Source organism: Spermophilus citellus (assembly GCF_964194105.1).
Source record: "Spermophilus citellus genome assembly, chromosome: 4".
Lineage (NCBI taxonomy): Eukaryota > Metazoa > Chordata > Mammalia > Rodentia > Sciuridae > Spermophilus > Spermophilus citellus.
The window spans coordinates 3,346,048-3,368,588 of record NC_138185.1 but is presented as its reverse complement, the minus strand read 5'-3'; the positions used below and the strand labels follow the sequence as shown (position 1 = coordinate 3,368,588).

The following is a 22,541-nucleotide window of genomic DNA, read 5'->3' as shown; positions in this document are numbered from 1 at the left end:
TTATGAGGATACCTGTCATGACCTTATCTTAACTCAGTAATGCAAAAACCCTATTTCCAAATAGGGCCACAATCTGAGATATTAGGAGTAAAAACTTTAACATATTTTATTGAGGGGAAACAATTTAACACAAAATAGTCACTAATTAAAACCTACACTTAATTCCACACTTGGGTGCCAGAAATACGGGATTCAAACAAAAAATAGGCCAGGTGCGGTGGTGTACGCCTGTAATTCCAATGGCTCAGGAGGCTGAGGCAGGAGGACTGTGAGTTCAAAGACAGCCTCAGCAAAAGTGAGGCACTAAGCAACTCGGTGAGAGTTTTTTTTTTTCTCTGAATAAAATACAAAACAGGGCTGGGAATGTGGTTCAGTGGATTAGTGTCCCCATGTTCAATCCCCAGTTCAAAAAAAAAAAAAAAAGCATGAATAAAAGTTAAGGTTCTGAATATAAGAAACCTCATTTAAGATCTAGTAACTAGGGTACTCCCCTATGTATGATGGTAATGCCCCTAGAGAGTAATTTATGCATAGAAATTTTCCTTAAATGTGATGCCAATTTTTTTTCCATTTCAGTTAAAGAAGTCAGATTCTTGATAACTGATGGAGATGAGCTGGTCTTTTGGAGAGTCTAAGATCATCATTTCTGGATGCTCTCTTCCCTCAACCCCATACTACTGAGATTCTTTTGAATCATTCTTTGGCAACACTAAACACTAGGTAATGAAAATACATTTTTCCCCCTGAAATAACTGCACCAGGAGCCAAGCACTGGCCATTTTTTTACATCAAATAAGGCTAGTGTTATACTACACATATATGTCCTGTAAATTTTTAAATGCTTTCAAAGGGACTATATATCAGAAATTTGACATTGAGCTAATATATACTTTCTGAAAATCTAGAACTAGCACTTCTCTTCCGTGAAAGGCAGCTATGAAAGTTGATATCCTGAACAAAATAAGATACTGTAGATGGATATTTGGGACTTAAGAATTTTGTCTATAAAGACTTTTTCTTTAATTCAAAAGTACCAGAAAATTAGATTTTAAACTTTTAATTCTTTTGGTCCTTGGGCTTTGACTTGCAGAAGATTTTAATCTTTAAATTTTAAAGTTCTTAAACTTCCTAGAATAGAAGGACCTTATATTCAAATGTGGAGAATCTAGTCTACTGGTACTTTACTACTGAGACATCTTTATGCATTTTACTTTAAGTGCTATTACAAATTTTTTTTTGTTCTATATAGCATATCAGAGGATCGACAATATATCTTGATATAATTTCAAATGGGAAGCAGACTAGGGAATTAAATTTTGCCTCAGATACAAAATATTACTAGATTTGAATTAATTTACTCAAATCTAGTACCTCTAGGGCCAACATCTAAACTTCTCCTCCAGTTCAAACATGATTCACAAAAGGGGGAAGTGGCCTTATCAAGGAGGGAACAAAATTGTCTAGATAAATCTCTGAAATAATTAAGTAAACAAAAAGTTGGAAACCTTTTCCCTAATCCTAGTTTCTGTGAGAAATGACTGGCCTCTTTCTCATATTACCTCTGATGATCTGTAATTATTTATTTGGTTGGTAAATTCTGAATGGATAATGAACCAGACTCTGCTCAGCCCCACACTTAATTGTACATGGGAACTCTTCAGTTTCATGTTGTATTCAGTTTTGTTCTTTCAGGAAATTTGACTTTGTGAGAAACTCAGCACCTTGTTTTGTCCTCTCTTTCCTCTAGAGTAAGCCTCCTTTCTGTTCCAGGGTGTAAGGTGGGGGATACAGGGCAGGAAAGATCTATCTAACCTGCTGCATTTCAGATAGTAAATTCCTTAATTCTGGAGCTTAGTATTCACAAATTTATTACACCAACATCCTAAACCCCAATTCACCAAACTTTCATTTAACCTTTTTGGCTAGTTAAGTTTCTGCAGAAAACCAAAAGAAAAAAAAAAGTGCTTTTTGAGAAATTCCAATAAGGCTCAGCACAAATATCCAACTATCAGCAATAGTAAAAAAAAAAAAAAAAAAAAAGGAAAAAGAAAAAAAAGAAAATTTTAGATATATAAAACTAAATTGAACAAGTTAATGAAAAAAAACAAGATACATAAGATGTTAATATATTAAGTACATTAATAAAAGATATGAATATATGGAATTATTCCCATTCATTAATGTGAGAACTTAACATTAGAGATCTATTAATTCTTCCCTAACATGAATCTGAATTCCAAACTTCAAAGTAATTCCAATAAAAACAAAAAATTATATTTTTGCAACTTTGTTTTTTAGATTCAAATGCATACCCAATTACATATTGGAAGATTACATATGAGCAAGATGGTTTTGAAAAATCAGAGAGGAAAACAAAGTAAGTTAGGCACATATTGGTATTGAGAAAATTGAATCACCATGTGGAAAAATAAAATCATAACTGTATTCCTCTATTCACAAAGATAAACTGTAGATGAATTAAACTATTAAAATGTAAAAAAACCCAAATGTTATAAACTATTCAGATAAAATTCAGGAAAATAGTTAAATGACCTTGCAATAGGGAAGAATTTAAGACCTCAAAATCACAAAGTATAATAATATATTTGAACTTTTTGTACATTATTTTCTATAAAAGAGGCAGCATATTATGAAAAGTTCTGCAATGGAATGACAGTTTAAAGATTAACATCAAAATAATTACAAAGAATTTACAAACCAAGACAAAAACAATAATCCTATAGAAAAGTAGAGGAGATTAAATAAGGACAAGTAACTCAGAAAAAAAGAAACTCAACTAATAAAAAAAAAGCAAAGATGCTACTTGTATAGTAATCAGAAATGATAATTAAAACAATATCCTCCATCCACTATATTGGCAAAAACAGGAATTAGAAGAAGAAACTGAAATACCAAGTTTTAATGAAAATATGGAAGTTAGGAAAGCATGGGAGTAAATGACTACATTTTGTAAAAAATGTTTCATGGCATTTCATAAAAATTCAAATTTGTTTAACTATAGTAGTTATACTTCTAATCTCCTACCTTAGTAAAACTCAAAAGTAAAAAGGGAGAATAAAAATATTATTGAAGTGTTATTACTTCTAGTAGCAAGAAATTGCAATCTGCCTGTATGTCAATGTAGCAGGGGAAGGGTTATATAAACAGACTCGATGCGGTATAGTGGTGATATTTAGAACGTGATGCATCTCAAACACAATATAGGATAAAAACAAATTTACAGAATAAGACATACTGAGACAATGTCTACGTAAAATTAAAACTATAATAAAAGGCTATATACTCTTATATATGTATATAGCCTTTTATTATAGTGTTCATTTGTGATAAAAACTGAGGATAGAATACAGTGGTGCCTAGACCAATTACATGATACCATAGTGATAATACAATGGCTCAAATTAACCCAGCTCTTTTGCCTAAGGTTCAGCATATATCGATACAGTATACACTTTCAATCACCACAATCCTTGGGACAGGCAAAAAGGGACCCAGCCTCCCTCTCCTCTTTCCCTGTTCTCTCCCATTAAAGAGCACACAAACATCTCTATTCACTTAGATCCACTACTGAGTACCAACTGAGCAAATTCTATAACCACATTCACTCATAAATCACACTTTTCAGGCCCAGAGAAACACTTCTCTTGCCTATGCCTTTGAAAGAAAAGTGCAATTAAATGGACTGCTTTAAGTATTATAAATCTTCTATAATAAAAACAATTCAAGAAGTGCAAGAGGGAATGGAAACCTACAGCTGAAAATAAGGAAGGTTGCAGGTTGGGATAGCTATGACATTTTAGTCTCTGCTTCAGAACAAAGGTAGCATTTGTGCAACTCAAGAGCTTAGGTAAGAAAAAAAAAAGACATTAATTGTCAAATCCTTCCTCTGGCAGAGTAAGACTAATAGATTCTTGCATAATGAATTATTTCCTAATGGTGCCAAATGACCATTTTCTTGTATTCTAATTGTGGCTCTGGAAATATCAGCAAATTAGTGAACAATAGTTTGTAACAGTTGCACATGGTAACCAAAACATTTTGTAGCACTATGCAATTCATATTTAATGCCCGATTTGCAGATTTGCAGACCTAGAAGAACTTCATGAACATAATATGGACTCTTTACAATGGCAGTGAGAACTTTAGGAAAAGTTGAATCTCCAAAGGTCCCAAGTTGCTAACTAGACCTAAAATTCAGTATAAAGCCTGACAGCCATTCACCGATTCTACTCTGTGTTTATGTAAATATCACAAGCTAAACTTTGAAGTCCAGGGTCTGTTCCTGTTCCAACTGCCCAGATTAAAGCCTCCCCAATCTCCAAAGACCTGACCAATGAACTATGACCTACAGTCATATATAAACATCAACCAATCAGGAATAGAAATGCTAGGAATGCTAACCATGCTTGCATCCCCCTCATTTGTGGTTCCTCTATATAAGCCAGCCTATCCCTTTGGGGGCATATTCCTTTTGTACCCAAAGTTGCCTCTTCCTGGTTTGCAAACTCTTTTTTTAAGCCTCCCTTTTAATTTTAAATTATTTCCTCCTAGTGCATTTTTGTTGACAGCAGTTAGCTGGCCAACAACAACAATTAGAATGGTAAGTTTATCGTTACAAAAAAAATAGTAAGATTCAGTTATTAAAAAATCTAAAATTCGGTGGTCAATCTTTAGAAAACTCAAATTTGTTTACGTTCTGAATATATTTACATTTTGTTTTAATCCTTAGATCATTACTGTCAACAGAACATAAAATAAGTAGAAAAGGTCTCGATTATGATACAGTGAAATGCATGGGATGTTTATATTTACACACATCTTTCTAACAGCACTGAAGAATTATGGCCAAGAGGCACATTAATAAGGTGGTTTTAATTTCTAGCAACTTTTTCAGAAGGAGATCAATGAAAGAAAAAAGAAAAAATAATTTTTATATTGGTAGATAATTTTTTAAGAAAAAGAAACTAATAATCCAGTTTCACATTTCCCCGAAAGGATCAATGAGTAAAGACTGCAGTCCAGACGGTAGCTTTACCAGGTACTCTGAAGAAGTGGAACAACTGCAAATAAAAGGGAAATCTAACTCTAGAAGCAAACAGAATCAGAGCATATATATTCTACCACTCCAATAAACAACAGGAAGGACTGGGGGCACGGAACAACCCGGGAAATCAAGCACAGCTTGTATCAAGAACAGGGTCCTGCGCGCAGGGGCTGTGCCCGCAGGCCGCAAGGCCAAGGCGGCGCGCATGCGCAGTGCAACAGGGCGCTTGGGGCCCAGGAGCGGGGCCACCGCGAGAGGGCGGCGATGAGGCACACCTTCCCCACCACGACGACAGTGTCCACCCCGGCTACTGCAGGGCACACACGTGGCCTGGAGGTGGATTCCGACACCGGCCGCGCTGCGGCCCTCTGCCCGGCCTAGGTGCCCACTGCACGCACGCGCCCGCAGCCGTTACCACAGCAGCTGGCCTCAAGCGTGGGGACCGCCGGCCGGAAGCAGGACTCTCCACCCCCGCCCTGCCGTCAAGGAGGCCCACCCCGGCACCTGCTCACTCTGCTGGCCGAGCAGGACTCCGCGTCCTGTCCTCGAGCCGCCGCTACCGCCACCACCGCCGCCGGGCGTCGAGTCTTCACCCCTCAAAAACCGCCGGGCACGTCAGGCGGTTGACGAAAGGCGGGAGGAGCCCCTCCAATTGGCACCGGCGGTCAGCCGCTCAGCCAATCCGTGCCGGCCGGCCGAGCCCCGCCCCTCCACTCTCGCCTCTGGGGTCTCCCAGGCCGGCCCTGAGGCTAGGGGCCGGGGAGGCTTCGTCTGCCCCGCCAATGGTGCGCGTCGGCCGGAGGGACCAGCAGGGGGCGCAGCGCAGCTGACCGGCCGCCCCAGCCCTGCCTGGCGTGGGACGGGGCCGCCTGAGGGCGCTAAGCGCTCGCGTCAGTCCCACTCCGGGCGCCGCTGGCGTCTGCTAGGCTCTGGGCCGCCCCAGCTTTGCCTGGGCACACACAGCCCGCGCCCAGCCAGGCTGGCTGCTGCGAGGCCGGTGGCCAGGCACTGGGTACGGATCCCCCGCCTCCAACTCATCCTGCCCCGGGGCCTGCGTGCACGCTCCCTGCTTCCCTCCTACCAGCAAGTGCTGCAGCCCCAGCCTGTTGGAGCTCTGTGCTGGGTAACCGTCCGCGTGGGAATGCCGTGGCCCCGTGGCACGTGCGCCAGGGCAGAACTCAACAAGGTATTTCCGTAGCAATCTATCTAAAGGGCAACACTTGTTTTAACATATTGGATTAGGCGGCTGGAGTGCAGCTCAGAGTGCACACGCTCAGCCTGCAGGATGTCCTGTGTTGGATAACCAGCACCCCTCCAACACACAGATAACATTTATATACGTAAACACACACACACACACACCGCCCCCCTATGTATGAAATTAAGATTCAAACATACAGTGGAAAGCACTTGAAAAAGTAAACGCAAGGGAATAAAAACTGAGGACCAAAGCAGATCAAATCACATAGGATAATATAAATTATAAAGCATTTTAAATATTTTGTAGCCTTTTTTGTTTGATACTGGGGATTAAACCCAGGGGCATGCTTTAGCACTAAGCTACATCCACAGGCCCTTTTAGTTTTTGTTCTTGAATTTTGAGGAAGGGTGCAAACTGCTTAGGGCCTCGAGGTTGTGATCCTCCTGCCTCAGTCTCCCAAGTGGCTGGGATTACAGGAATGAACACCATGCCCACCAAGCATTTTAAATATTTTGCTTAGGTAGAATTACAAACTGCCTGACAATTTTGTAAATGCTACGTTGAACTAATTTTGAGATCTTAACCTGTAAATTCAGTGTACAAAATACGTAGGTAATCTAGAGGGATTTGGAGGTGTTTTATAAAATCAAAGTTCTCAATGTTTTTGGATTCTTTACACAATTTAGTGTTAATAACATATACATATTATGCATAATGTAAACTCGGAGTGCCTCAACCTCCTGACCTGACAGAATTTCATAATAATCTTCACATCTAATTTTCCCCTAATAGATTTAACATCCTTCATGATGGAGTAGTGAATGCACAGGAATTTTACTAATACACTGTAAAAATGAAGAGTAGTGATTTTCATCTTCCCTTTTTAGTAAATATCAATAAAGTACAATGTGGAAGAAAAATCTTATTTGTATTCTTTTAAAATGTTTTAGATTATGGGGTTTGAGGGAAAACCTTATCAAAATTTGGCTTCCGTGTTAGCTTTTCCTTGCTGTGATCAAAATACCTAAGTTCAATTTTTATTTTTACAGTTTATTTTTACTCACCTTTTCCAAGGTTCACTTCAAGGAATAGGTCTGATCAATTTCTGTCTGCGTCTGCCTAGGCTGTGCGCCTATCGATCATATTGGTGTCTGCACAAACCCAGGAGGAGGAAGGTGCACGCTGCAGGTCCTCGGATTTCGGGGTTCGTGGGGGTGGGGCGAGGGAGGGCAGAACCCAGCCTGGCCAGGAGCCGGTCCGGGGCTGATTTAGTGTCCAACCAGCCAGCTCTTTGGACGTGTGCCTGCAGCCTGTACCCGCGGCCAGACCGAGGGAGCCTCGCTGCGTAGAGAAGCGTCATGCTCACACGTCCCCATCACTCCATCACTTTGGGCCTGAGTGGAGGCAGAACACCAGGGCAGAAAGGCAAGACAAAGGAAAGCTGCTCACCTGTGGCGGCCAGGAGCGGAGTGGGAGGAACCAGGGGGAGGAGACATAATCCCAAGGGCCCTCTCCAGTGATCCACCTCTTCCAGGCATGCCCCACCTGCGTAGTTACCAGTTCTTTTGAGTTATTAATCCAGCAAATGGATCAATCAACTGATGAGATTACATTTCTCATAATCTAGTTGTTCCACTTCCTGCATTAACACAGGAGCTTTCAGGTGGCACCTCATATCCAAATTATAACAGCATTTTTTCCCTGCACTGCAGAAGGTTGAACCCAGGGCCTGTGTATGCTAGGTAAATAACCAACTGCTGAGCTACCTCCACAGCCCCTTTTAACTAAATTTAACAAGCACTTATTGGAAACATCCTGGATGCCATATCACAATGGCCAAAAGAACAAGGAGCTTGTTGTAAATTTGAAGGCTGAACTGACTACTTACCAGCTGTGGGATGTTAGGTGAATTACTTAAACCTCTTTGAAATTGGTCACCTCAGCTAACAGAATGGGCATATATATTATCAACCAGGTAACATTTTGCAGAATTAACTGAAATCAAATAAAGCACCTATCACTTTGCCTAAACAGTTAAAAAAGGACAAATTAAACTTCATTTCCAACAAGGGCAAGGCTTTGTATTTAACAGGATCACACACTGGTGGAAGGGCAGACTCATACAATTCCACGCACAGGGGTAAGTGCTGTAAGTAGAATAATTAGCACTCCCCAGGTTCCTTAGAGCTTTCTTCATATGTAATGTTAACCTGGCATAAACTTTCAGTTTTTCAAAATCATATACAACTCTGCTGCTGAAGGTGAGGTGCAACATATTTTTTTTTAAACTAAGACCCTACATTTATCAGTGCTGGGAAAAGGATAAAACTTATGCATGAAATGATTTAAACAATTAAGTTTCTAAACCTTTGTTTTCTGTGATTAGACCACAAAAAATTCCACTTAAATAGAGCACACAGACATTTTTGCACATAATACTTTAATACTTCAGTAAAATCATTTTCATTGCATTACATTATAATACATTTGGGGAGACAACCCAGCAATTGCACGATCCACTACAAGCTTTTAACATCTAAGCAATATAGCTTTGACTAAGGTCTGAAAACTCTTGAGCTGTCTATTGAAGCTTTAAAGTTTCAAAATGTTATTTTAAAAGGCACCTTGAGGTTCTCTTAATTTTGATGATATAACTATTTTATGACCAGAATCCTTCTGGCAAGTGACTTTCACATAGATGAAAGATACTTTACATGCCTTTAGACAACCCATTTGGCAGCTCTCACTTGTACCTGAATAGTAGGGACAATTGTCTTGCACTCTGGGCTGGGGCCATAGGCAGAGCAGCCAAGGCCCTCCCACACTTGCTGACCTAATTGGATGGTTTGTTAAGCAGCAGGAGATGCACCAGGGCTTCCCTGTCTTACATGCCAATGTAGTTCACAGCCCTAAGAGGCAACGAGTGTGCAATTTAATCACAAGATTTTAAATCAAGATTTGGTGTTCTTAGATCAAAAGTTACCAAAGAAAGTCATTGTTCTTGGAACTTTAAAAACACAAAGTTGCAATTATCAAAAACAAACTAGTTAAAAGGCAAAAATGCATGTTTTCAATACTGATTAGACAAGTGTCAACAGGTATTCAAAAATTTAAGCATTACTCCTGGTGACAGCCATCACAAAATCAACCACACTGGCTTCAGCTGTATCATATGGGTCCCATATTGGAGGTTCTGTCCATCTCAGCTGGGTTTTCATTCATCAATTCTAGCACCTGCTGTCTGAAAGACCACCACTCAGCACCAAAAGAACTCTTCAGCCTCTCCATGGGAGTAGCAGATAACACTGGAGCAGTGGGCTTGGCTACTTGGTTGGAGGTGTTTTTTTTTTTTTTTTTTTAAAGCATTTAACATTTAAAAACTGGGAAACAAGTCCAGAAAATGTTAAAAATTTCTCCTATCTGAAGGCACAAAGAATAAAGTTGCAGGTAGCTGATAAAAACCTGACATAAGTACAATTTAAAATAACTCAGAAGTATAAAATTTGTGAATTATTTTTCCTCAAGGGCTCTAGCTAATGCTGAAAACACCTAGTTCCACTTGGTAACTGGACTTGGAAAAGACAAATCCTGGAATTTTCTGATGCTTAAAAGGAAATTAAAGTCACCTTCATTGTCAAAAAAGTAATTACAAAGGGCATGTTGCTTGAAATTCTATAGTCACCTGAAAATTGAAATAACTTAAGGCAAGATTTCTTAAAATGTTTAGGTAGTTTCAAACCCAAACAGGATGGCCCAAGAGATAATGTGCAGACACACAATTACCAAATAAGAACAAGAGAAGAGCAGGATGGGAGAGGAGGGCAGGCAGAGGAAAGGCTGTTGCCTGTGGCAGCCTCGACTTTCTCCTCAGCTATAGGTATGGGAAAGACACTGCCGCAAAGCCCAGAAAGGCTGTGTGATGGCTAGTGAGGCAGAGGTCTCTGCCTATTAATAGTTGCCACTGCTAGAAGGCTACAGGCATTGGCAAGCAAATGAGGTCTCAGATTTTCCTTGTCCCAGGGCAGGAATGCCTCCAGGGACCATAATGCAGGTCACACTGCACATTTTGTTTACAATGGGCACAAACACACAACAGGACTTTAAGCTTATTAAATTCAGAATATTCCTGAGAAGGTATCAGCTATGGGCCTAAGGTCCCAACATCACAATAACAAATATCAACTAGTTCAGGGACACATTCCAGACACATGCAAAAGGCCTTCCTAGCAGCAGGTGGGTCTTTCCCCAAAACCGGGCCTGGGTCCTCTCCAGAGAGGCACACATTCCCATGCACCGACCCTCCCCCAACACACTCCACAACCGAGTTGGCCTGCTGGCTACGTGAGGCTACTCATTAGACAAGGAGACACGGAAATTTCATGTAGAAGGCAGGAAGGGCCACTGTCAAGAGACCTTGCAAAGGAAACGAGTTCAGAACTTGGGGGTGCGGAAGGGTAGGTGAACCTAAAAACAAGAAGTGGCCACCCAGTCAGGAAAGACCTGCAGACCAGCACCTCAGAGCTCCAGGTACCCTGACCGCTGCTCAGATGAAGTGGATCCAGCTCTCTTCACACTCCCCACGTGGCATGTGCAGAGCGTGGTTGCGACATGTGAGGCTGTAGTCACGGCTGTCGTTGTTGTCCCAGTACTCAGCACCGGCCACTCGGTAGCGAAGGGCGAAGTGCACACGCGATCCAAGCTCTAGCAGGAAGGGTGGCACCGGGAAACCGAAGGCAAAGACGTCCTCCGTGCCTTCAGAGCCCGCCGGCCCGCGCCACCGCGCCACCGCTTCGTGCGCATTGCGCCAACTGGAGAAGGTGTAGCGCACAGCCACTTGCTTCTCGAAGGCCACGTTGCGCACGCGCACCGTACCACTGATGCCCAGATCCGAGCAGGTGACCCGCTCTAGGCACACAAGCTGGCGCTGCAGACGCTCGCCGAAGTCAGCGGCCTCGACAGGCGGTGGGAAATCTGGCACCAAGCACCGCAGAGTGAACTCCAGGTCCTGGCTGCTGCAGCACAGGTCCGAGTTGATGGCCAGCCGTGACAGCACGTGCAGCGGCACTGATGGGTCATCTCCCGCATTAAACACCTTGACCTGGGCCAGCTCCAGGCCCAGAGCATCTGCGAAGCGCACGCGGAGCTGCCGGTTGCAGCCTGGACGACACGCAGCGCCTGGCGCACCCGACGCCTTCGGGCGGCGCTCTGGGGAGCTGGGCAGGGAGCGCGCTCGCCTCAGGATGATGGGCCGCAGCTGGGGGTCGCAGCCCGTGGGGGCGGGGGCCAGCGGCGCGCGGCCCGGGCTCTCCGGGGGTCTACAGGGCCTCGGCTCCGGGGCTGCGCCCCTGTCCAGGTCCGATAGGCAGCTGAGGCTCCGGGGAGCAGGCTTCCGGAACCCCAAGGCTGGCGGTAGGATGGTAGAGCCTGGGCCTCTGGACATGGCGCAGCCGTCGGTCCGGCGGTGGGAGTCAGAACCGCGAGGCAATCTTACCACTCCTAGCCGGTTTCCTCCGTGTCCCCAGTCCTGTTCCGAAGCCACTGGGTGTCCGCCGGATCTGCAACCTTGCAGGGGACCCTGAGTCCGCCACGCCCTCCCCTCAAGTCCTCACCTTAGGTCCTCCGCTTCTCCTAAGGAGGGGGAAAAAAAGCACCAAGTATTTTCCAGGGCGCCGAGTGCTTCTCTGGTGGAGCTGCTCGGGCCACCCCGAGAGGGCAGGGCGCACCTCCTCTCGCTCAGCTGGGCTTACGGGAAGGGCGCCCGGCCGAGGGCGCCTCCCACCTCCGCGTTGGTGGGCTGCAACTCCAGCGGGCGCCACTTCCCGGCGCGCCTCCGCCCCGCCCCTCGTGACGCCGCCGCGGGCGGGCCCCGCCAGCCCAGCGCCTCCGAGCCCCGCGCCCGCCACGCCGCCCGCCTGCCGCAGCGCGCCGCAGTCCGTCCCCTGCGCGGCGCCGGAGCCAGTGGGCTGCGGCTTCGTCACGTGCCCCCAGCGGCCAAGGAATAGGTCTGATCAATTTCTGTCTGCGTCTGCCTAGGCTGTGCGCCTATCGATCATATTGGTGTCTGCACAAACCCAGGAGGAGGAAGGTGCACGCTGCAGGTCCTCGGATTTCGGGGTTCGTGGGGGTGGGGCGAGGGAGGGCAGAACCCAGCCTGGCCAGGAGCCGGTCCGGGGCTGATTTAGTGTCCAACCAGCCAGCTCTTTGGACGTGTGCCTGCAGCCTGTACCCGCGGCCAGACCGAGGGAGCCTCGCTGCGTAGAGAAGCGTCATGCTCACACGTCCCCATAATCCTTTGCCTGCCCAATGGCCAGCGGGTTCCCTGGGGTGGGGGTGGGGACCGCTCCTGCCTGAGATCACCGCCAGAGGAAGACCCGGGATGGGGGGTTAATGCCCTGTGATGAATTGTGCAGCTGTCCCATGCCTGGGGAGCATTTTTGTAGCCTGAATCTCTGACTTTTGGCTTCCTTTCTATGCAAGCCGGAACCACGGGAAGATGGGAGTTTGTTTTTGCTTGCTTAGGACCCTGCAGGCGTTCCTTTCTCCCAGGCACTTCTGGCAGGAAATAGGCAGCTCTTGGTGTGAAGCTTGTCCTGTGGAGTGAAAGGGAGAGGGTACAAGAGCACTTTGTGGAGAGCAGTTTGGGTCAAGCAGAGAACGTTGTCTGCACCTCAGAGTTCAAGCCAGCTGAGTGTGGTGTGGTCAGTTAACTGCCAGAGCCCACCTGTGATTCCTGTTACCATCATATATGAACCAACTAAAAAGGCCCACATGGTCATGATAAAGAAGTACAATAACGTTTTTTAAAATGAAAAATGATTTTAAAAAGTACAGGAACATCTGTCATTCCCCTCTTTTCCATTTCACAGAGACAGGGGTGTTATGGGAGAGAAGTATTCAGTTTCTAATGAACGCGCCTCATTGGCCTCTCAAAAGAAGAGGAATAACCACGGCCTGGTTTGAGTGACTGAAGTTTCAGAAGGGAAGACATCGTAGGGAAGGCAGAAGAATTCAAAGGGAGTTGCCTCACTAGAGTTTAGGCTCCATGGGAAGAGGAGGCCATTTCTAGGCACTCCTGAAATTTTTTGTTGAATGAGCGAATGAGTATATGTGGGAGCTTTGGAGTAGACTTGACTTTAGCATCACAGATTTCCTCAACAATGCATTATTTTCAAGGAGGGTGTGTGTGTGTGCGTGCGTGTGCGTGCGTGCGTGCGTGTGCGTGTTCATGCATGTGCATACGCAGAAGTAGAGAAAGAATCCAGTCATGGCCTTGATACTAGTGTGGTCTTGTATCTACTGTCCACTGTGGGGGGGGGGGACTGAAAAGACTAAACTGGAAACATATGACTGTGTACCCCTCTAATCTGTCACAATTCAGAATATATGTTACAGCCTCGATGTTTCAGTGCTTTGCAAATACTAAAGAATAAACGAGAAAAAATGACCCAATACTGGCGATAGGACCATTTGCAATCAATACTTACTGTCAGTTTGCTGTTGCTTCTAGTTCCGGTGGTGGTGAATTCTTTCCAAACATAAGAGGAATAAAGAAGTCACCTCCCCAGCTGTCATCATCTTCCAACAGATTGAGCAAGAATAGTTTGAGCAGTGCAGAAAAGGTGATGTAAACTTTAAGGGACAGTCTTTTTTTTTTTCCTTTTTGTGTGTTTTCATGTATGTGTGCACATATCTGTGTTCACAGTATTTACTACTGAATATCTCTTTTTTAGACAGTCCATCAGACCCTAGATGATGGTCGGCCATGTGAATTTCTCAAGAAAAGGAATAGGGTGAATGAATGTGATCAGAAAAGCAGGTAAATAGTTTTCATATAATTGCTTTATCTTGCAAAAGCCATGTTGCCTCAGTTCTCCAGATTGAATATGTGTCATTGGAAAAAATAGGTCTGAATAAGAAATACACATTCATATTTTTCACCTAGCACAAACGAGTGGACAAAGTGGCGTTACTTGTCAGCTTGCACAGGGGAGGTTCTGGCAGTGTCAGCAAGTCCCTCCGTCACTTTGCTCCACTGGTTTCCTCTATATTAAAGGGCACTATCAATAGCTGTCTTCTGGGGGTGCAGGTGACAGCTGGTTGTAAACCAAGGTTTTCACTGTACTGGTTGTGGATTCTGAATGGTGGCAATCTTTCATTGCTTTCTCCATCACTCATGTTTGTTGAGCATGTTGAGCTGATGGCCGGTCTGTAACATACTCCATATTTATTGATGAAGGGTAACACATTCTTGGTGTGGTTGAAATCCCTGGCAAATGAACCTCTTGAGTTTTCCAGGAAGTATAATTATCTCCCATTTCTGTTTTCTATCTTCTGTTACAGAAAAGTACTTACTTTGGTTAAATCCTCTATTCTTGATGAATAAATTGAAATACAGGTATTTTCAACTCTGATGTGAGATTCTGCCTTGGAGCATATTACCCCAGGAAGAATCCAGGGCTACACTAGTAACACACACAATATTCTTTGTTTGCCTCTGCTTGCCATTCACAAGACAGCACTAACTCTATTTTTCATTCATATTGAATTATAATGGCATCATATAATTTTATTTCTATTCTTTTAATTGCATCTTTCCTTAGCATGTTTCCTATATGGAAAGAAACAAATGAGCTTTTAGTTTAAAGTATAGTTTTTATATGCTGTACTTTAACATATTCAGAGTTGAATTGGCTTAGAATCACTACAAGTGATTAAACAGTGTAAAATGTGCATTTTACATTATATTTACCTTTAACCTAAAATAAGTCTACGAAAGAAAGCTGTGGGTTTTATTTCTGAATATTTTTAAACTCTATTGACTATTAACAGACTAGATGGAGAGTCCTATAGCAGGTATTCTCCAGACCAATGTTGTTTAAAGCACACACAGTTGATCTAAAATTATGAAACAAGCACTTTGAGAATTATGACTGTTTTTCTTAAATGCTAGCATTTGGTGTCGAGCAGAATCCACATGGTACTTGGGCACAGGCAGTCCCTAATGTTTCCTGAGCAGATCACTTTGCAGAGAATTTTCTGTAAAGCTACTGTTTCTGCAAGGATCTGGAGGCTCTAGGTTTTCTAAGGCCTAGTAATAGCTGAAAAGTATAGATAGCCAGAGGATTCTTTTGGTTTCTCTAATCATAGCTCAATTAGACATTTTTTGGCTCTACGTGGTAAGAATTGCAGTTTTGTTTTTCACAGCAGTACAAATGCTGGCCCATCTTGGAGCAAAGCCCAACAATCAAGGAAGTCTTCGGGAAAACGGCAGAGTAAATCCCAAGGACCCCATGTTTCCTCCCAGCTGAGAAGCAGCCTCCTGGGGGCCTCCGCTGGAGGCGAGCCCCAGGCCAGCACCCTGGGGTCTAGGTACAGAGAGGCCTCGGAGAGTACACTGTTTCTTCACTTCCAGTCCATGAAAATTATGAAGGAAGACGTGGAGGAGGACAGTGCGAGTGATCTGTCAGATTCTGAAAGAATTCCCATTCCTCCTTCTCCGCTCTCCCCTCCAGATCTCAAGCTTCGAGCTGAAGAAATCGATCCCATTGACTTTGACCTTCCCCCAGGTCAGGGCCACACCAAGCCGGAGTACCACTATCCCGACTTCCTTCCGTCCCCTTTCAACTCCTGGGACCTGCGGGATATGGCCCTGCTTCTGAATGCAGAGTGCAGAACCACGGAGGTGCCCCGGGCCGGGGGACTCCTTGGGAAGTACATCGACAGACTCATCCAGCTCCAGTGGCTGCAGGACCAGACTGTGCAGTGTGAAAAGGCGAAGGCGGCCAAGGCAAGGCCTGCTGCTGCCCCTGGGACCTTGGGGGCGCTGAAGAGCCCTGGGAGAAGTAAGCTGATTGCTACTGCCCTGTCCAGGCCACTACCGTACCTGGAAGGGGCTTCAAAGTCAGGCCCTTCACAAAAGAAAGGTTGGCACCAGGGAGAAGTTCACCCTTCCTATTACACCTTTGAGACTTGCCCCAGGTCCCCGGATGTGCCGAGTAGCACTAGGTTGTGTTCCCAGAAGCAAACCCCTGAGACAAGGACGGAGGAAAAGAAAAAGAGATCAAATAAGAGTAGCAAGCTGCAGGGCTGGGATTTGCCCTACAGTGACAGCAGCCCCAAGATGGAAACCAGTGGTAACATCTGGATTCCCAGACAGACAGCCAAGATTCTGGACTCCGCAGACCCCTGCAAGAGCTCCAGAACACCAGCACATGCACACCTGAAGAAAAAGGGAAATACAAATAACTGTGGCCATGCCACTGTGCCCAGTGAGAAGAAACTCAAAGCAAATGGAGTAAAACAAAAGACATGCAAATTAAAATAACGATGATCTGCAAAGACTATAGACCTCAATACTGGAGCTCTTCCAAAATTACACTTTATGACTGACGGACAGCATTTTATGACTGACAGCTGAGTGGTTGATTGGCTCTTTAGTCCACCCCACCCCCAGTAGTGTTATTTTCAGTAGTCTGTGTCTTGCAGTGAGACTTTCTTTGCTTTGACAGTCTTAGGCATTGAGAACCCTTTAGGTAAAAATTAACCAAAGTATGTGCCATATAAAGGGATCACATGGCAGTACTTGGGAAGAGTCAAGGAAACTTCTGGGTGGGACTGATAGGTTGGTGCCCCATTTCCTCTTGCATGTAAGCGTGTAAAACAGGGCAGACTGTTTGAAATGATGTGAAGTCCTAGCATTTGGAACAAGACGCTCTCCTGCTTTTGCGTAAGCTCTTCAAGCAGAATTTGTATTCATTTTATTCCCAGAGAAGCCTCATTCCTTCTGGGTCAGGGAGTACACAGGTTTCTATTTTGAGCAGTCATTTGTCACTAAATTGCTCACTCACTAGAGACAAAGGCATCTGGAACTTCAGTACTTCTCTCTGACATGGAATTTTTTTTTTTTTTTTTTAAGGAATCATTGAATTTAGAGGCCGTGGTGAAGTCCCATTTCTGAGTTTTCTAAACAGATTAAAAATAATTTGCAGATTTTAAATTACTGACTTGGGACCTAGATTCTGTTGTCCTTAGTCAAAAATAATGATCTGCTTCAGTTTGTAAGAGCAAGGTTCTACAATCTAGCCTGGGCGTGGGGGCGGGGAGGCCCCAGGAAGTGCTGGAGGGAGGAGTGTAGACGAAGTCGCTGGATATATATATGGTGTTCTCACCATCCAGATCCAGACTTGGTTTCGTGGTTCTTCTACAAGTATCTTCCTGCTCTGGAGTTAAGTGACATCTTGTTCCTATGGTTGTGCTGGGAACTTTCTGTGGATGTTTGTATCTTCAAGACCTTTGGTTGACAGATTCTTGATAGCGTGTTTTAATGACTGGACTGTGGTTGATTTTATCCCTTCAAACAATTACTGTGTTTGGTTTTTTGTTGTTGTTGTTGTTTTGTTTTTACATCTGTGTTTCTGTCTTTTCACCTTTGGGGCAAATGAAAAACTTGACATGTCATATTCATGTCATATTTGAACATATAGTGGTTTACGAACCCTTATTGCAAATAGCACAAAGACAAGACGCAATGTGCAGAGGTTAAATAATAAGATATCTTTTTAAAACGTGACTTTAATCATACGAAACAACAGAGGAGAATTTTATAATAGCCTTTTTTTCCTGAGTTTACGTGCAAGTTTTTGCAGATTCTCCACCTCGTGCGCCACCCCACTGGAAAAAGCATGCTGTATGCTACAGTCTTCTGCCTGTTTATGCAACCAAAAGATGTACGCGTAGTAGGCATTGCTCCCATAGTCCTCAAATATGCGCTTAACCTTTGTCCTCAGTAGATGCATTGCATTGGAAAAGCAGCCCTTATTCTCCTTTCTGTGGTTCCTGAGTGGTGTCCCTTGTGCCCTGGCCTGCCCTGCCCTGCTCCCCGTGAGCCCAGATCAGTCCATTACGTATGGTTGGCACCCCTTGTCATTCTTTCTCTGCAAGATTTTTATTCAGCTCTTTATATAAGGTTTCAGGACCAATTAATATATGTAATATAATATCACACACATGTGTATTTCTTATACGCACTGAGCGTTCGTGCTAAGCCCCTGCCTTTCCTGAGGTGTGCTCTCCTGGGTATTCTCAGAGACCTAGAGTGGGTAAGCTGAAGCTGTTTCCTTTCCTGCCTCCCCTGTGTCTGAGCTGAGGATCGTGTTGATTGAGGATGAAGCAATGCCTCCTGCATTCTTTCCCAGCTCTTTTAACTGGAAGATAGTCAGTTGCTTCCTCTGGAGAATAGTCATATATTCAGACAGTTTTGAAAGCCAAAAAAACTGTCTTTCCTTGTTTACTTTTTTTTTTTTTTTTTTTTTGCCTGAAGTTGGTTGTTTTAACCAGTATTATTGGATCAGATCAGAGCTCCTAATGAAGAGTATTAAGATTTTTTCTTAAAGTCAGAGGTCTATTACAGTACTCATATAAGCACAATTTTAGTTTGATGAACTCTGATACACATATCCAACCCCATCTCAATGCACTGACTGCTGCGGAAAAGAATCCTGGCACTTCCATGCCGATGGTGTTGGAAAGCTCAAGTGTGAACTCACTCGGTTCATTGAATCCTGAATCTGGTGACAGAAGTCCTTGCGTTTTCAAGAAGTGCCTCTCATTTCTGAGGAGTTGTTTACATACACCTTGCATTTAGACCAGCTAAAATGATCTGAGGTCAAAACAATTCAAAAGAGTGTGTAAAAAAATATTTCCAGCTTCCACTCAGTGGAAAAAGTTGTAGAAAAGTACAAAAATGGGCCACAAAACCCCATCAGATTGTTTAGAGTTGGACTATTTTCCAAATCTTTGAATGCCTAAAGGGGCTGAAGGTTTGTCAACAACTTGAAGGGAGTAGAATTGGTGGCCTGACAAATGTCAGGGAGATGCTGTCATTGGTCTGAAGATAGCTGCTAGCTACAAGGAGGAGGTGTATGGCGGTTCTTCAGCCATCTAGGCCACATCCCAGAGAGACCAGAATCGCTGCGTTACATGTAGAAATGCCGTCTGTTTCCACTCTCCTTCTTTGCTCATTTACTCAAGTAGTTACATAAAAGTATGAAGCTCTTGGTGGTCCAGCATTTGAAGGTTAACAGAGGCAGTATTTATTACTTATTTATGTACATGTTCAGGACACTATTTTAAATGGCCTGGAAATATTCAGCATGTTTCATTGGTATCATAATGATTGTATGTTTGGTTTTGTACAGAACCAAATTCATGTAAGTTTTTGTGAACTCATATTTTTTTCCTTCCTTGAGATCAATTAAACAGCAGAAAAATATTATCTGGGATTTTGGGGTGTGGTTTTTGTCTAGCTCTATATTCTGTTTGGTTTCTAAATTTGTCTTTATTTTCTCCTTGGTTTTTTCCAAGAAGTGCTTCAGCTGGACTTCCATTCGATCCTATCCCCCTACCGAGCGATGACCTGACTAGCTTCCCGCTGCTAGGTCCGTGGGAGGAGCACCTCTCAAGTGGCGAGACCTGGGTATCCTTATCACCCAAAGATGTCGAGGAGTGTGGGAGAAGGGTGCAGATTTAGTGAGTGTGAAATTAAAGTGGCATGTGGTGGGATGAATCCCACCATAACCCTCCTTGGCACAGACAACAGCAGATGGTTTGGGGCCGTTGCTGTTTTACCATCGTCCACGAGGGGGAGACTAAAGCTTTTTGGATGATCATGGATTTGCCCTGTCTGTGCCTTCTGGTCAAGTAAGGAGGTTTGTCCGGGAATCAGAGAGAGAGAGAGAGAAGGAATGACTGCAGTCACAGACCAGGTGCTTTACTTAGCTCTGCTCTGCCTTCAGAAGAGAACCTGGTTTATTCTGTGTAGTTAAGTGCTGTGGAGGGTTCTCTTTCATTCACTGAACAGTCCCAGATCATAAAAGACACCATATCTAGGGTAAAATAATGCTCAGCAAAGTCACAAAAATCACTAATTCATAAAAATATTCATAGAGACCCCTGTTTCATAAAACCTAATTTAAATATTCCTATACTCAGCAATATAATATTTAAGGAATTGTCATAACACTGTAAAATACATAAGGAATTTAAAAATGGGATTCTTATGAATATGATTACAATTGTTCTAGATTGAATGGTTTTTTGAGCAGTGGAGCTCAGGAAGGGTGACACTCAGGTGTGGATTTGTGATGTGCTGAACATCTCAAACTCGAGGGGAGGGGCTCAGAAGCTCTGGACAGCAAGCAGTCAGTTCAGCCTTGCAGAATCTGTGACTCCCTTTCAACATGCCCAGGGGCTCTTAGAATGCAGAGGGGCTGGGGACTGGAGACATATCTCAGTGGCAGAGCACTTGCCTAGCGCACAAGGCCCTGGGTTCAATCCTCAACCCTGGGGCCAGGGGACACTGAAATCCAGATGGACTGGGTTTTGAGGAGGGGCTCACAGACCCTCTCCGACCCTCTCCTGCTGTCTTTCCCCTGCTCTCCCTTCTCCTCTAAGAAACAACTAGAACCCCTCGCCACCAACCCAGTCATAAACCTGGGAATATTCCCCTACCTTTCTGTGCGAGAGCTGGCATTAGAATGTGTCCTCATTCAGAGTGTGTCCTTGCCCCACACCTGGGAGGGGACTGGTCGGTAACAGAGCCTGCTGGATGCCCACAGTCTCCCCAGGTACCCATGTGGTCCCATCACAGTCCACACGCTGTCCGTGCTGCATCACGCCTCAGCACAAACATAAACACGCTTCCCTGGACCATCCGGTCTTCAATGCTGAAGCCTCCAGAACATCCATCAAATGAACATTTTATGCTTTTCTCTTTTTAACCTGTCTTTTCTAGGAATGTCGGCTTTGCCCTTAGGATGAGTAGGGAGAGTTGCCACCTCTCCATCCCGTGGGAGACAGCTCATGATGCTCATTAACTTGCACTGATCTAAAGCACAGTTTCGAGCCCATGAGCCCCTCCCCAAAACCCAGTCCATCTGGATTTTCAGTGTCCCCCCACTCCAGGGTTGAGATTGAACCCAGGGCAGGCAAGTGCTCTGCCACAGAGATATGTCCCCAACCTCCAAGCCCCTCTGCATTCTAAGGAGCCCCTGGGCATGCTGAAAAGAGGGTCACAGACCTCTGCAAGGCTGAACTGACTGCTTGCTGTCCAGTGCTTTAAAGTGGCACCCCACCCATGGCCTGGCACACTGGGGCTGCTAGGGAAATCATCAGCTGACCTGGGTGATTTCCTCCAGGGCCTCAGGTACTGGCTGGCTGTTAGTTGTACCACTGATCCCCAGTGTGAGAAACTGTGGCCTCTGTTGACTCTCCCTGCAGGTGGTAGCTCGGAGTTGAGCTTTCTTGGGACACCACCTGGTGCCTGCACTCACTGTCTCACTCTCTTAAAGTCCAGCCTGGAGGAGTCTCACTCTGCCTCTGTCCCTTTCAGGGCTTCACCATTTGGGCAGGTGTAGAAGGCCTCCCTGCCTGTCCCAGGGCTGTTCTCGGCTCTCCTCCAGAGAGGCCTGCCTTAAACCAACAAACAAAAGAAGATAAGTCTCAGTTTTTGGGGGTGTTTTCAATTTTCTAAATACTGGAAAGAAATGCTTTTTATGTATAGCATGCCAAGTTTCATGGAAGATGTTCTGATCTTTAAAGGAAATGCATCTTTGGGTCGTCCGAGAGCTGCTATGAGTTCAGCTACACTCCCTTTTGGACCTCTCCCCACCGCCCTCTCCCTGTGTGCAGCCTTCTTCCCTAAAGAGGCATAAACATGTTTGTAGGTCAATGACTGAGGAGAGCCAGGTAGCTCGTTACCAGTGTCATCCCTTTGGAAAGATACGTGTGAGAAGTGAGAAAGACTTGGGCCTGCTGTCTCTGGCAGGCGTGACTACAATGCAAAATGTTCAAACGTACAGAAAAGTTGAAGGGGCCCAGTGAACACCCACAGGCCCTGTGGATCTCTGACAGCTCCCATCAGTGTCCACCTGCCTCACCCGTCCCTCTTTGTACCAGTCCATCCCTCTGCAGCCTCTTCCAGGCGCCTGCCTCCCTCAGGTGAGTCTGCTGCTCTCCGTCACCCTGCAGCACCTCCACCAGGTAGCTGATAGCTGTCATGTGCGTGTATGACAGCTGGGACTTGCAGGGCTACTTGGCCACTTCTTCCGATGAAAAGAAGAGACCCTTCTCCAGGCTGTTCTGAAGAGTTCATCTTCAGATGTACTGGGTGGATATCAGGGAAGTCTTAACTCAGGAGGCTTGAGCAGAAACCATTTCCGCTCAGGATCTGCCTTGCTGTCTGTCCTCCCTGGGTTCCCTCTCGGGACCTTTCCTTCC

At 44.7% G+C, this 22,541-nt stretch overlaps 3 protein-coding genes across 3 annotated transcripts in view; 1 reads left to right on the top strand and 2 right to left on the bottom strand.

Annotated features, from left to right (window-relative positions):
* Window positions 1-5,615, bottom strand: part of SYCP2 (synaptonemal complex protein 2) — an 88,948-nt gene extending 83,333 nt beyond the window's left edge. Inside the window, exon 1 of the mRNA XM_081291963.1 lies at window positions 5,578-5,615. The gene's annotated coding sequence lies outside the window, so the exon portion shown is untranslated. The remainder of the gene's footprint in view (window positions 1-5,577) is intronic.
* A 4,527-nt stretch (window positions 5,616-10,142) lies between these two features.
* On the bottom strand, window positions 10,143-12,158 carry PPP1R3D (protein phosphatase 1 regulatory subunit 3D). The gene has a single exon (XM_081290448.1). It carries the CDS (start codon window positions 11,704-11,706, stop codon window positions 10,810-10,812), a length of 897 nt encoding a protein of 298 aa, XP_081146574.1. The 5' UTR covers window positions 11,707-12,158; the 3' UTR covers window positions 10,143-10,809.
* On the top strand, window positions 12,115-19,479 carry FAM217B (family with sequence similarity 217 member B; the record flags this gene model as incomplete). The annotated part of the gene is made up of 4 exons (XM_081291441.1): window positions 12,115-12,380; window positions 13,774-13,885; window positions 13,997-14,082; window positions 15,471-19,479. Coding segments are annotated over 4 exons (1,584 nt in total), but the record flags the coding sequence as incomplete, so codon positions are not given.
* Window positions 19,480-22,541: the final 3,062 nt, after the last annotated feature.

Excerpts from the sequence above, each read along its gene's own strand:
- PPP1R3D (XM_081290448.1), bottom strand. The coding sequence starts at position 11,706 with ATGTCCAGAGGCCCAGGCTCTACCATCCTACCGCCAGCCTTGGGGTTC.